General features: G+C 55.5%; 2 protein-coding genes across 3 annotated transcripts in view; one reads left to right on the plus strand and one right to left on the minus strand.

The window, feature by feature from the left end:
- Positions 1 to 13836, plus strand: part of ITPR3 (inositol 1,4,5-trisphosphate receptor type 3) — a 65812-nt gene that overhangs the window by 16762 nt on the left and 35214 nt on the right. For both annotated transcript variants that reach the window (XM_068557217.1, XM_068557218.1), the window contains exons 3-11: positions 7775 to 7896; positions 9500 to 9586; positions 10099 to 10257; positions 10445 to 10543; positions 11323 to 11406; positions 11997 to 12143; positions 12399 to 12494; positions 13058 to 13108; positions 13308 to 13450. In XM_068557217.1, the coding sequence (XP_068413318.1) occupies positions 7775 to 7896; positions 9500 to 9586; positions 10099 to 10257; positions 10445 to 10543; positions 11323 to 11406; positions 11997 to 12143; positions 12399 to 12494; positions 13058 to 13108; positions 13308 to 13450 (988 nt within the window). The remainder of the gene's footprint in view (positions 1 to 7774; positions 7897 to 9499; positions 9587 to 10098; positions 10258 to 10444; positions 10544 to 11322; positions 11407 to 11996; positions 12144 to 12398; positions 12495 to 13057; positions 13109 to 13307; positions 13451 to 13836) is intronic.
- Positions 5187 to 6471, minus strand: LOC137773262 (ubiquitin carboxyl-terminal hydrolase MINDY-1-like). The gene is made up of 3 exons (XM_068557804.1): positions 6442 to 6471; positions 6108 to 6226; positions 5187 to 5949 (listed from the first exon to the last, which is right to left on the minus strand). Exons 1-3 carry the CDS (start codon positions 6469 to 6471, stop codon positions 5280 to 5282), a joined length of 819 nt encoding a protein of 272 aa, XP_068413905.1. The 3' UTR covers positions 5187 to 5279.

The following is a 13836-nucleotide window of genomic DNA, read 5'->3' on the forward strand; positions in this document are numbered from 1 at the left end:
TCCCACTCCCTCCTTTCTCTTCCTCTTTATTTTCCCAAAGCCCGTGAGCAGGGCCCACCCCAGCGTCGGGGGCTGTTCCGTGGTCCCCGAGGCTGTGCTGGGCCCCACCAGCTCCGGGAGATGCCAGAGGGGCTCAGCCTCCAGCCTCCTCCCCACCCACCCTGCTCCTGGCCTGGCCTGGGTGTCTTGGTGAGGCGGGCAGAGGCCCCTCTGGACCCCCTGTGGCCCAATGTGGACCTGAGAAGAGCCCACCTTCTGGGACAGAGCCAGGTCTCTGTGCAGCCCCTTGGCTGGCGAGTAAGTTGGAGCGTGAGAACCTGGGACAAGAGACACAGACTCCAACCTCTTCAGCTTTGAGGTTGAAGCCCAGAGAAGAGAAAGGTTGAGCTTGGCCTCCAACCCTGGAGTCCCGGTTCTCATTGTTCCGTGTTTCTCCTGCAAACAGCCCCGCCCTGGAGGGAGGTCCCAGCAAGGGCGTAGGGACAATGGCAGGCATTTTAGAACTTGGTGGGAGCTCATCAGAGATGGCCAGGGTGTCCTGAGGCCACCCTGGGGTGGGCCCGGCCTTGGCTGGGAACTGTGGTGTCTCCCTCTCTCCCCGCACGGCTCGCGCCTCCTTCACCTGCTGACCCCGGAGGCCCCCAGGCTGGGTCGGCCAAGCCCGTGAAGCCCCGGCCCTGCCTCCATCATCCTCTGATTAGCTCCCTGTTTGTGGTTTCAGCTCCTGCACCTTCCAAGGCCATCCCAAGCCCCGACATGTTCAGGGAATTTTTTCCAGAGTTTGCAGGGCCCTGGGAGGCCCAGGCTGCCAGTGCCCCAATGTGTAGGGCACCCCACGCCAGCGCAGCCTCCCTGACCTCTGCTTTGTTGTAGGGGTCTTGGGTTATGGCTGCTCAGAGTGCTGCTCTCCTGGCCGGGCCGGGTCTGGGCAGGTCCCCTCCCACAGCATGGGTGTGGGAGACCTATTGCAGAAGGACGCACCTCCCCGTCCACCTGGGAAGCTCAGTGCTCACACCCCCGGCTAAGGCGACCCCACGAAATGTGTAGCAGTCACTTACCCACATAGTGGGCAGCAGGTGCCGGGGAGGGGGCTGATGAGGGGACCTCCCTGTGCTTGCACCCTGGGTGCCCTCCGCCCCCAGCCTCATGCCTCTGCTCTACCTGCCCATCTTCTAAGCCCGGTTTATTGTTACTTTTATTAAGATCCACTTCAACTACTAAAATGAAAAATTAAGGAGAAAGATAACACACACCCATGCACCCACTACTGAGCTCTCTCAAATCCTTTTTCCTGTGTTTATTTCAGGTCTTTTTCGTTTTTAAAGAGATAGCATCTTATGCATGTAGCCAAAGCCCCCTGTGTCTTACCCTGACCTCTTTCTCTTCCCCGTCCGCAGAGGCAGACACTCTCAGAAATCGGTATGCCTCATTCAGGGGCCTATTTTTATGCTTTTGCTTTAATACGTAGAGATATTTCTATGATGAATTATATAGGGTATTCCTTTCCATTTTTCCAACGCTGTATGTTGAAGGTAGCCTTCTGTACAAATCTTTCTGCACTTTTTTTGTCGGTGGCTTGTCTTGTTGTGGAGCACGAGCTCTGGGCACGTGGGCTTCAGTAGTTGTGGCACATGGTCTCAGCATTTTGTGGCTCACTGGCTCTAGAGCACAGGCTCGGTAGTTGTGGCGCGTGGGCTTAGTTGCTCCGCGGCATGTGGGATCTTCCCGGGCCAGGGCTCGAACCCGTGTCCCCTGCACTGGCAGGCAGATTCTTAACCACTGCGCCACCAGGGAAGTCCTCTGCACTGTTTCTGAGACTTATCTGTATTGACCCGCGTGGCTCTAGTTCATCTGTTTAATTGCTATGTAATATTCCACTGAGTGAGTAAACTGCCGTCCTTTTATTGGTTCCCCTGTCGATGGACGTTTATCTCATTTGCAGTTTTTGGCGATTGCCAACAATGCTGCAGTGAGCACCCTGTACACGTATGTCTCCCTGGGCTTGCGGGCAAGAGTTTCTTGCGTGTGTTCCAAGGGAGGGTGACCTGGGTGAGAGGCATCTCTCCCGTCTTGCTAGGAACGGCCCTGCCGCCTTCCATGGGGGCTGTGAGTGTTCACCCCCACCCCTCGCCCCCGTTCACCCCTGCTAGACTGTGGGTGCATGGGGTGGGGGTGCCCTTGCTGCACCCCTATCCTGGCTACACTTGGTTTTGTCCCACTTAAATGTCTTCCAGCCCGCTGGGTGTGAAATGCCATCTCACTGTGGTTTTACTTTGCATTCCTCTGACTACTAGTGAGACATCTTTTCATATGTTTATGGGCCACTTAAAATCTTGTTCTTCATCTTTTCTTTTTCCTTTTTATAAAAGTAATACACATACAGGCTCTAGGATCCAGATGGGAGCATCCCATCCCACCCTCACTCACCTCCTGTCCCTGTCTCCAGGGACAACCCTATGAGAGAATCCGACTAGGTAGTTTATTCATCCGGTTACACCTCAAAACGTTGTGCAAACATCCATTGAGAATCTGCTCCCACGGCCCTCTCCCATCTCCCATCTCCACTGTTGTCCCTTCAGGTAACCACTTTCTTTAGTTTCTTACGCATCCTTGTGGTCCTTAATGCAACTGCAAACATATGTTCAGACTTCCCCGATTTTCTTACACTGGGATAGCATTCTATATGCACTGTTCTATTCTTTGCTGTTTTTACTTTATGAGTCTTACTGTGGATAGATCCTACTGGAGATCTTTCCATATTAGTATATAGATATCTTGAACTCTCTTTCTCTCTCTTTTTTTCATTTAAAAACTCATTTTTGTCCATATCCTGGACAACTGTGAAAACAGTGTTCCTATGGTTTACATAGTTTTAAGCATTTCAAAAATATTTTTTTTCAACTGTGGTGAATAGCCACGTGAAGTTTACCATCTTAACCACTTTTAAGTGTACAGGTCAGTGGCATCAGCCACAGTGTCATCAGCCATCACCGCCGTCCATCCACAGAACTGCTTTTCCTCATGTAAAACTGAAGCTCTATATCCATTAAATAATAACTCCCCACTCCCAACCCATCCCTCACCCCAACCACTGTCCGACTTTCCGTCTGTATGAATCCGACTAGTCTTAAGTACCTCACATGAGCAGAATCGTACCTTATTTGTCCTTTTTGGCTTATGTCACTTAGCATAATGGCTTCAAGGTTTACCCGGATTGCAGCCTGTGTCAGGGTTTCTGACCCCGCCCCCCCCACAGCTCCATAGCTGTCCTTCATGTGGCTCCATCGTAATTTATTTAACCAGTCCCCTCTGATGGGCACGTGGGCTGTTTCTAATCTTTATCATTCCCGACAGTGCGGTGAAGACCCTTGTCCCTTGTCATTTTGTACAAATGCAGCTGTGCTCTTGGAATGAAGGACCCGTGGGGAGATTGCTGTGTCCAAGGGAGGGGGCATCTGTGGCTCTGATCTTTTGTCTTGTGCCTTGTCCAACAGTGTAATAAGAGAAAGCAAAGCCATTCACTCTTTTCATTGTTTCTTCTGCTTGCTACCCCAGGTTTTGCTTATTCCAGGAGAGTTTCTCTCTCGGCCCATCCCTCCAATTTCTCCCCTCCCCCTGCCCCCAGCAGCATGCTGTCGCTGTTGTAGATTCTCCATCATCACCTTTATTAACCCAGGTATCATAGTCACACCTTAATTTCTCATCCTGTCAACTCCTGCAGTGCTCTGCCTCACGTCTGCCTTCCTCCAACCATGCGCCCTTTTAGTTTTACATCAAGACTGAATAAGCTTTGCATTCTTTTCTGTAACCACAATGGAGTCTTCGGTGTTCTATAAGTTGAGTCTAAATGTTAAAGATTAGAAACAGATGTTTACATGATTTATACAGAGTTTATGTGTAATTGTGGCTGGATAACTTTATTCCCTGTGCTCTGTTCTTGTCTCGAATCCCCTGCTAGTGCTTTGCAACCTTGGTTGGGCAGCAGAACCATTTGGGATCGGGGGTGGGGGTGGGGTGTGCCTTTCACGATGCATATCTGCAGGCCTTGCCCCCTACCAAGATCTATGGGGGAGCTGAGAGTTTGTATTTTTTAAATCTCCCCCCGCCCCGGATGATTCTATGCAGTGGTAGTGAGTTTTGGAGTATTGCATACCTTAGTTTCGGGGAATGTCAACTGACTTTAATAAAGGAATATCCTCTTGTCTAAAGCCTCACCAGCCCTGTGCCCCCACACCCACAGGTGCATTCCCCCCAGCACACACAGTCCTTATGGTAGGACACCCCCCTGGACCCAGACTTTTTTCTTGGCCTTTGCTGCTGCTGGTCCTGCGCGGGCCCGGTCTCCTGGCTACCCTTTCACCCTCTCTCCTCTCTGCCCTTCTGCCCCACAGTTTGTTGAGAAGGAAGGTTCTGGCCCCTCTTGGGTTTTGGACAGGGCCACCTTTGGGCAAAGAGCACAGCAGAGTAAAAGCATGGAGATGTGCATTGCTCATAGGGGTGGGCCACAAACACTTTAGAGGGCTCAGATCATTTATTCATTCAACAAGCATTTTTTTTTTTGACTTGTGTTTCTCTTCTTTTTTTTAAACCATTTTTAAAAATTGAAGTATAGTTAATTTACAATGTTGTGTTAGTTCCAGGTATACAGCACAGTGATTCAGTTATACATAATGTGCGTGCATGCGTGTGTGTGTGTGTGTGTGTGTGTGTGTGTGTATATTCTTTTTCAGATTCTTTTCCATTATAAGTTATTACAAGATATTGAATATAGTTCCCTGTGCTATACAGTAGGTCCTTGTTATTTATCTATTTTATTTTTTATTTTTTATTTTTTTCTCAGGAAAGAAGTTTTATTTCCAAACCCCTAGGAAGGCATTACAAATAATGGAGATAGAAACCCAAATTAAACCCTGAAACAAACAGATGGCTGGATACGGGTGGGCCTGCAGGAGCAGAAAGTAGGGGAGGTGTGTTCTAGACAGGGACCTCACCCTGGAGCCTGAGTCTGTATATTAATGTGACTATTCTGGGGAAAGGGAGTTGGGAATCAGAAATCCTCACCCCACCAACCCCAATGTTGCCCGGGATGGTTGGGAGGAAGAGGAGGCAGCACGTGAGGGCAAAGACGTCACCAAGTCTGACCTTGGCATTTACTGCCTGCTCTGATCCCCGACATTCCATAAATAAGTTACCCTGCATATCTCAAGTTGAGCTGGGGAGCAAGCAAAATAGCCCCAGCCTCTGAAAGCGGAGGCAAGGCAGCCCGGCACTGAGCGGGGCTACAGGAGGACACGGTCGGACTCTTGCTTTGGCCTTTGCCGACGCTCGGCAGCTGGGCGTCCAAATGCGGCTCCTCTCCCCTGCGGTGACAGGGCCCGTGCTGACGCGGGCTGGGCTGCTTGGTGCTGTTGGTACGCCTCTTGCTGAAGTTGCTGGGCCAGCTCCAGGTCGCTAAGACCCAGTGTGCCTCGCGACGGCTGCTGCTGCTGCAGGGACAAGGCAATCAGGTAGTCCTGGTCCACCTGCTGCTGCTTTTCTGGGGAGCCACTCCCACCTTCTCCAGGTCCCTTGCCCAGGGAGTGACTTAGGTGAAAGTCAGAGTCACAGAAACAGTTGTCTCCGTCCACGTTGTGCAGGCTCTCCCACACCACTTGCTCCTCCTGAAGAAAGCCCTGGTCGGTGACCAGTAGGTACAAATGACCCTTGTGCTTAGTCATAGTGCTAAAGTGGTTGCTCCAGAAAAAGACGCTAAGTTTGCCCTCCTTGGCAGCTGTTGTTAGCTCACACAGACCATGGTAGGTCAGCTGTGCGGCGGTGGTCTCCAGGAACTGCTCTGCAGTCAGGCTTTCTGTCACGAGGTTGGTGTCACTGGAGTGCTTGCAGGTGATGATCTTCTCTACCAGTTGGTTGTAACTCAGTTTCCCAACTGCACTCACAGCCTCAGGACTCCGTGGATCAACAAGCCAGCCATGGTACGGAGGTATGCCTAGTAGGTCAAAGACACTGCACTCAGGTGTATACTCAAAACCAGAGACACCTGTGAATAGAAATTGACATCCAGACCTGTGGCCAGTTTAGGCAGCACTGCCATTGCATTGTCCACATTCTGCTGAAAATTAAGCTGAAGTCCTTCTGACTTCTCCTGGGGCTTGATGGACAGAAGGCAGTCTCCAAGATGGGCCGTGAGCTCATCTGATGTGATCACTTCCTTCTGAGGTGGCAGCTTCTATTTATCTATTTTATATATAGTAGTGTGTATATGTTAATCCCAAACTCCTAATTTATCTCTCCCCCCAACCCCCCCCATCCCCTTTGGTAACCATAAGTTTGTTTTCTGTGTCTGTGAGTCTCTTTCTGTTTTGTAAGTTCATTTATGTCATTTTTTAAGAGTCCATATGTCAGTGATATCATATGGTATTTGTCTTCCTCTCTCTGACTTACTTCACTTAATATGATAATCTCTAGGTCCATCGATGTTGCTTCAAACGGCATTATTTCATTCTTTTTTATGGCTGAGTAATATTCCATTGTGTATATATACCACATCTTCTTTATCCATTCATCTGTTGATGGACATTTAGATTGCTTCCATGTCCTGGCTATTGTAAATAGTGCTGCTGTGAACACTGGGGTGCATATATCTTTTCAAATTAGAGTTTTCTCCTGATATAAACCCAGGAGTGGGATCAACAAGCATTATGTGACATATATATAAAGGAAGCATGAGGCAGGGCCCTGTCTCTGTGATCTGCTCCCCCAGGGGCCCCTGTCCAGGTTCCCAGCACAACCGTCTTCCTGTGTTTCTGCTGCGGGAGCACTGCTGATTGTGGAGGCACTGTGGCCTGGGAGGGGTCTTAGAGGCTGTGAGCCCTAAGCCCTGTGCCCTCCTGGGATTCTCTCCTGTGACGGGGAGCTCACTGCCTCCCAGCGCAGCTCATGCTATCGTCAGGCCCAGTCCCCGGGCCAGCATTTCACCAGGACCCAGAATCCTCTATCCCTTCACATCACACTTTAGAATAGGATTTTCGAACTCATGCCTCCTTTCCAGAAGTAGAAAAATCTGACATCCTTTCTGGAGTTTGGGCTTATGAAAATCATTGATGCTTTATCTGTGTCCAGAATAAAAATCAAGTAATAAAGAACCTGTTTCTGGAATTTTGATTGGCGCTCTCTTAAGTTGAGTTCCCTAGAAGCAGAGTGTACAACGGGAGAATTATTGAGGAGGGGTCCCAGGAGGAGTGTGAGGGAGCCGAGCAAGGAGGTGGTTTCAGGGGAAGAGAGGCCTCAGGCTGATCCCACAGGGACCACTGCAGACGGTCCCCTCCTCCTGCCAGTGGATGGAGGACACCCCTTGGGGGGTGGGGGGAATGTAACTTCCCAGGCATCTGTGGGCAAGATGGGGGTGGGCCAGAGAAGGATGCTGATGTGAACAGTCAGCTGCCAATGTCCACAAAACCTGGACACAGACAGGGCATGGGGTGGTGGCCCAAGGGCCTCTGATAAATCTCCCTTGGGGAAGAGGGCACGCGTCCGCCTCCCAGGTGAGATCCCACTCTCAGACCTGCTTCTGGGCCCCTCCATTCTGCTCAGCACAATCCAGGATGCTCCGAGTTCCACGGGCGTCTTCTGACCACTGCCTCTCTACCCAAGAAGGGCGGGGGGGTGGAGAGGGGTGAGGAGAGCAGAGGTGGGCTTTGGGGGCAGGGCTGCAGGCCAGGGTTTTCCCCTGAGCCCCGCATGAACCGAGCTCCCTCCTTTTGCCCTCCCTCCTCAGACTGCCTCTTCAAGGTGTGTCCCATGAACCGCTACTCGGCCCAGAAGCAGTACTGGAAGGCCAAGCAGACCAAGCAGGACAAGGAGAAGATTGCCGACGTGGTGCTGCTGCAGAAGTTACAGGTGTGTGCGCGCAGGTGTGTGTGCACAGGTGTGTGCGTGCGCAGGTGTGTGCCCTGTCCCAGGGCACGTGGCTCAGTGAACTGTGGACTGCACTTTAGCTGCCAGCCAGGCCTTCAGCTGGACACCACAGTGCAGTGAACGACCTGTGCAGCTGTACATGGAGTTACCAGGGGCTCCTAGAGACAGTGCCTCCAGCGAACCTGATTTAAGAACTAGTCTTAACCTCTCCCCTCATTTTATAGAGTTGGAGCCTGGGGCCCTTCAAGGGGACTGGGCCATTGTGGTCATCTGACGAGTTGGCAGTGGGGCTTAGACGGTCCCTGGGTCTCTGGCCGACCTTGGTGTGTGGTGTGAGGGCCTGGGGTTGCTCTCAGGCCTCTCAGTTTACATCCTGGGCGGTTCTCTCTGGACAGAGCTCAGGGCGTCCGGCCCAATCCCCATGGAAAAGAGAGTGGGAGGCTTGGCTGTGGTCAGCAACGTTGCAGCCTGCTTCTGAGACCCTCCCCCGGGCCTGGGGCCCTGCCCCGCATCAGGCAGACCTTGCTTCCCGATATCCCCTTCTCTGGGGAGGTGGTGGGAAATGGGGAAAGGGTGGGCCCCACACAGCTGTGAACTGGGCTGGAAAGAGGGGGCTGGGTGTGGGCTGCTGAGCTCTGTTATAAATAAGGCCGTCTCTCATCCTGGGCTGGGGGCTGTCACAGCTTCTTCCTGCTGCTGCCACAGGCCCAGGCTGAGCTGTGGATCTGGCTGGGCGTAGGGCATTCACGCGTGCGCAGACACTCAGAACCACACGTGGTCACACAACCGTAGACTAGGTTTGTGGAGTGTCACGTGGTACCTGGCATGGCTCCTCAGCAGCCATCCTCCCACCAGCCTCCGGCATGAGGCCCGGATAATGGGACTGAGGAGATGAAAGGGGCAGAGGAGCCACTGCTCCTGATGGAGGAGACAGAGCCCCCACCTCCAGGACCCCCCAATCTGATGGAGGAGGCACAGTGTATCCTCGGGCAGCTTCCAGTCTAATGGGACAGAAGAACCTAAAAAGGTGTCCTCAATGGGATGCAAACCAAATCCTGGAGCCATCAGGGTTGGATCTGTCAGAGTTGGATGTGGCTCATCAGGGAAGGCTCCCTGGAGGCAGTGGGCTAGGAGCACACACAGTTTGGGGAGGGAGGGTCACAGAGGAGTGAGGGTGGAGGGGGAGGAGGAAATGGCGCCAAGCACACCTGCTGGCGTCTGGGCTGGGCCAGGGGTCCCCTGTTGGGGCACCAGGAGTCTGGTGAGGCAGGGGAGTGAGGCACAACCTTAGGTTATCTGCTGGGGATGTTGAGGCGTAGGGGGCTCACAGGCCTGCTGGCTGCCCCCTCTAGAGGGAGGTGGCGAGGAGGGGCCCGAGGGGAGGGATCTGGTGCCGCGGGCTGTGTGCTGTACACACTCTGAGCCTCATTCTCTCGTTGGTAGCAGGAGGAGCAGGCCAGATGGCCTCAGGAGGGTCACTCTGGGCGCAGTGCCAGGACCTGCGTGTGTGGGGGTGGTGGGAAGATGTGTCCCTCCAGGAGCAAGCTTCTGGGCCCGCCCTCCACCTCTGTGTGTGTCTGTGCAGCATGCGGCCCAGATGGAGCAGAAACAGAATGACACAGAGAACAAGAAGGTGCACGGGGACGTCGTGAAGTACGGCAGTGTGATCCAGGTGTGACGCCGGGGCAGGTGTGGGGGTGAGGGGTGCCAGTGCCATGGCACCACCCAGCCCGGGACTGTCTCTGTGACTGCGCGTCTGCCTCTACGTGTGCCCGTTGCTGTGTGGCCTGAATGGCTGTGTGCACGGGTGTGTGTTCAGCACTGTGGCCACCAGCACAGATTCTGGAGCCCCGAGGTCCGGGTTCACACCTTGGCTCTGTGACCTGGGCAAGTTACTTCACTTCCCTGGGCCTCTGTTTCCCCAACTAGACAATCAGGGCAGTGATAGTACTTCCCTCTGGTTGCTGTAAGGTTCCTCGAGCTAATACTCGTAGGGTGTTTAGAACAGCGCTAGCTCTTTGTGTGATCACCCGGGTGCTGGACTGGGTGTGTGATTGTGCGTGTGGCCATGTTAGTCTCGGTCTGTGTGTCCCAGGGTCCAGTGTGCCCCCCTTTCTGATGGGCTGGCCTCCTGGGGTGACCTCACCCCCCCCCCCCACTACTTGGCCCCCCGCTGCCTCGCAGCTCCTGCACATGAAAAGTAACAAGTACCTGACCGTGAACAAGCGGCTGCCGGCCCTGCTGGAGAAGAACGCCATGCGGGTGACACTGGATGCCACGGGCAACGAGGGCTCCTGGCTCTTCATCCAGCCCTTCTGGAAGCTGCGGAGCAACGGGGACAATGTGAGGACGGGGCTGCGGGGAGGGGCCTGCTGGAAGGCGCAGGCCACAGCGCCAGGGGGGCTTCTCCAGGGTCTTTGGTGTGGGGGCTGCATGAGCTCATGCCCGTTTCTTAGGGGGCAGACTGGCCAGAGCGAAGCCTGGGGGCCCGGCCTTCCCCACCCTCACTCTGCTCCGTCTGTCCCCATAGGTGGTTGTGGGGGACAAGGTGATCCTGAACCCTGTCAACGCTGGGCAGCCTCTGCATGCCAGCAACTATGAGCTCGGCGACAATGCCGGCTGCAAGGAGGTGAGCGGGGCGCTGGGCTGAGATAGGCTGGGGTCTGGGGCCCTTCACGGGAGTGCTTGCACCTGGACAAATGTCTCCCGAGCAACAAAATACAAAGAAACTGTAAGGGACTAAACCTACCTGCACCCATGCACAGTCAGGGCAACGGTGAACAATAAGATATAAAAATGCCAAAAACCAACTGCCACTTCTGAGGTGCTGGGAGCAAAAGCAGGGTACTGTGCATGGTCCCTGCGCAGGGCACCACCAAGGGGGTGGGCAGGCCACCTAAGTCACCCCTCCGGCCCCACCCATGAATCCGCCCCCCCCCCCCCCCCCACATATAAGAAGAGTGAGCAGGGCCACCTGTGACTTGTTTTCCCTCCCTAGTGCTGAAGTAGGAGTCCTGCTAAAGCCTTGCCTGAATTTTTCATCTGGACTCTTATTAATTTCCGTTGATTAGAGTCCAAGGACCCTGCTTGGTAACAAGGCCAGCCCGGCAGCGGATGGGTGTCCACGTACCCCCTCCCCCAAGTCCTGTCTACAGCTGGAGAGGCTGGGTGGGCCTCCCTGCTCCCTGCCTGTCTCCCAGTGTCTGCCCACATTCTTCACCCCACTGGGTGGCGGCCCCAGGGCAGCTGGGCTGGGGTCTGGGGGCCCTGGTTGGGAGAAGACACCCCCTTGTGCTCTAATGGGGGCTGGGCCGGCCTCCCCTCACTCCCTTCGGGTCTTAACCACCGGCCCACTCCCCAGCGGCTGGGGGTCTGCCCGGCCTCACGGGTCTTGGTGCGCTTCCCCAGGTCAACTCTGTGAACTGCAACACCAGCTGGAAGATCAACCTGTTTATGCAGTTCCGAGACCACCTGGAGGAGGTGTTGAAAGGGGTAAGGACTGGGAGCTCCCCGGAAACAGCCCCGCCCCACCCCCACAGGTCCCGCTGCCTGCCTGCCCCCACCTTCTGAGCACCCAGCTCTGCTCCCTGTCTGGCCCTCCCCTCCATGCTGCCCCTTCTCTGGCTCTGCACCCCCATCCGGCCTCCCTCCACCCCCACAGGGCCCTACCCAGCGGCCCCAACCGCTCCTCCCCTTCTCTTGTCTCTGGCCTCACAACCCCCCCCCCCCGTCCATCCTCTCCCAGTCCTGGCTGCTCTCACTTTGCTGTTTTGCTAAGGGGGTGGCAGTGGACTGTGGGTCCCCATCCCCCACCGTGGGGTGGGCCCAGATTCTTTGAGCACCCTGTGCCCTCCCTGACACCTCTCCATGGTTCCAGGCCAGGCCCCCTGCCCTTTGCCCTGTGCCCTCTTGGGCAAGGATGCGAGGCTGTCGGGTCAGGGCCTGTGGGACATAAGGGCTAGGTATGCACCCCACCCTCAGCTTGCTGGCTCTAGAAGGAGCTGCGCCAGCATCTGAGACAGGTGGGCTCCTCCCCCGGGAGGGTCCTTGTCCGCCCTGAGCCCACGCCCCGCCGCATGCAGGGAGACGTGGTGCGGCTGTTCCACGCGGAGCAGGAGAAGTTCCTGACGTGCGATGAGTACAAGGGCAAGCTGCAGGTGTTCCTGCGCACCACGCTGCGCCAGTCCGCCACCTCGGCCACCAGCTCCAATGCCCTCTGGGAGGTGGAGGTCAGTTCCCTGCTTCCGGCGCCTGGGCCCCAGCCCTCCTCTCCAGCCCTGGGCTTCCCCCGCTCCTCCTCCCCCTCTAGGGTGGGAGGTCCACCCCCATTCGTCTCTCCTCTGAGCTCCTCTGCAGCCAAGGGGCCAGAGAGGGTCCCAGAGCCATCCACCCAGAGCTCTCCAGGCCTGCGGTGCCCCTCCCCGCCATGCCTCCCCCTCCCCAGCCAGCCCCTCCTTCCTGCCTCACACCCCTGCACCTGCCAGGTGGTCCACCATGACCCCTGCCGTGGAGGAGCTGGCCACTGGAACGGCCTGTACCGCTTCAAGCACCTGGCCACGGGCAACTACCTGGCTGCTGAGGTGAGTGGGGAGGCAGAGGGCATCCTGGGAGCTCTGGCCGTGTGTGCACGAGCATGTGTGCCTGGCACACGTCTGCACAGAGATACATGTGTCTGTGGACACTGGCTTCTCTGCACTCATGCCTCTACTTAACAAATATTATCAAGGACGTGCATGACTATGAATAAGTCTCACCAATATGACTGTGTCTCCTACTATGTGCCAGGAGCTATTCTAGGCGCTGAGGATACAGCAGTGAGCATGACTCGCAGCCCTTGTGGAACTTACATTCCACATCCATGTCTGTCCGTAACGGACAGGCTTGTGTATATTGGGGCATTCATGTGTGTGTGTCCCCGTCCATCTGTGGGTCTTTGGAGAGGGGCCATGGAGGGCAGGGCCTGGGGCTCTTGTTGGTGCCTCCTCCATGTCAACAAGGAGTAGCATGAGTTTTGGGGCTGGGATGGGCACCCTTGGGAGGTGGGGGGGGTTGTTCTTGCCTGCCCCAACCCAGGGCCATATGTAGACTGTATTTTGGAGTGGTGGTCATGTGGATAGCCCCCCTATCTTGTATCTCTGAGCAGGAGAACCCCAGCTACAAGGGTGACGCCTCTGATCCCAAGGCAACGGGAACGGTGAGGACCAAAGGAGGGTTCCAGGGCCAGGAAGAGTGACTGTGCACGGCTCTGGGGTGGGCGGGGGTGGGGCCGGGGAGGCCATGAAACCCTGGGAGGTGGGCTGGAGGGAGACGGCCTCTCAGGTGGGATCCTGGGTGGTTTCAGGGGGCCTGAGAGGAGGGAGGGGCTCCTGCCTGAGTTGGGGTCCTCACCACAGGGTGCCCAGGGCCGCGCAGGTCGCCGGAACGCTGGGGAGAAGATCAAATACCGCCTGGTTGCTGTGCCCCATGGCAACGACATTGCTTCCCTTTTCGAGCTGGATCCCACCACGCTGCAGAAAACCGACTCCTTTGTGCCCCGGTAGGTAGACGCCGTGTGCCTGGGCGCCGGTGGGGGTGCCCAGGCTGGCACCTGGACTCCCTGCGCCCCCCACTCCTCTGTCCTCCTGAGGTCCTTTGGCCTCAGGACCTGCCATGAATTGCCCCTCTGGGGATGCAGCTCTGAGGCCTGTAGGCAGCTCACCACCACTGAATGCTTGCCATGTGCCTGGCCCTGGGCCCTGCACCTTGGGTGCCGCCTTGTGCTAGTTCTTTATCAAAGTGCCTTTGCTCCAGTGTTCTTTAAAGCCAGTCAGCCTGGGGCTCAGGCACAGGCGGCATGACAGCTTGTCCAGGGTGCATTGGGTGCGACGGCTGGACCTCCTGACTTTTAAGACCCCCCCAACCCTGAGATTCTAAAATGTAACA

The sequence above is a fragment of the Eschrichtius robustus genome, chromosome 12, assembly GCF_028021215.1.
Source record: "Eschrichtius robustus isolate mEscRob2 chromosome 12, mEscRob2.pri, whole genome shotgun sequence".
Lineage (NCBI taxonomy): Eukaryota > Metazoa > Chordata > Mammalia > Artiodactyla > Eschrichtiidae > Eschrichtius > Eschrichtius robustus.

Bases quoted from the DNA above. Each gene is read 5' to 3' on its own strand.
- LOC137773262 (XM_068557804.1), bottom strand. From the start codon at position 6,471: ATGGACCTAGAGATTATCATATTAAGTGAA. The intron at 6,227-6,441 runs GTAAGTCAGAGA...ATAGATAAATAG, and splicing joins AGATTATCATATTAAGTGAA to AAGCTGCCACCTCAGAAGGA. The intron at 5,950-6,107 runs GAATGTGGACAA...TGTTGATCCACG, and splicing joins CTTCAGCTTAATTTTCAGCA to GAGTCCTGAGGCTGTGAGTG.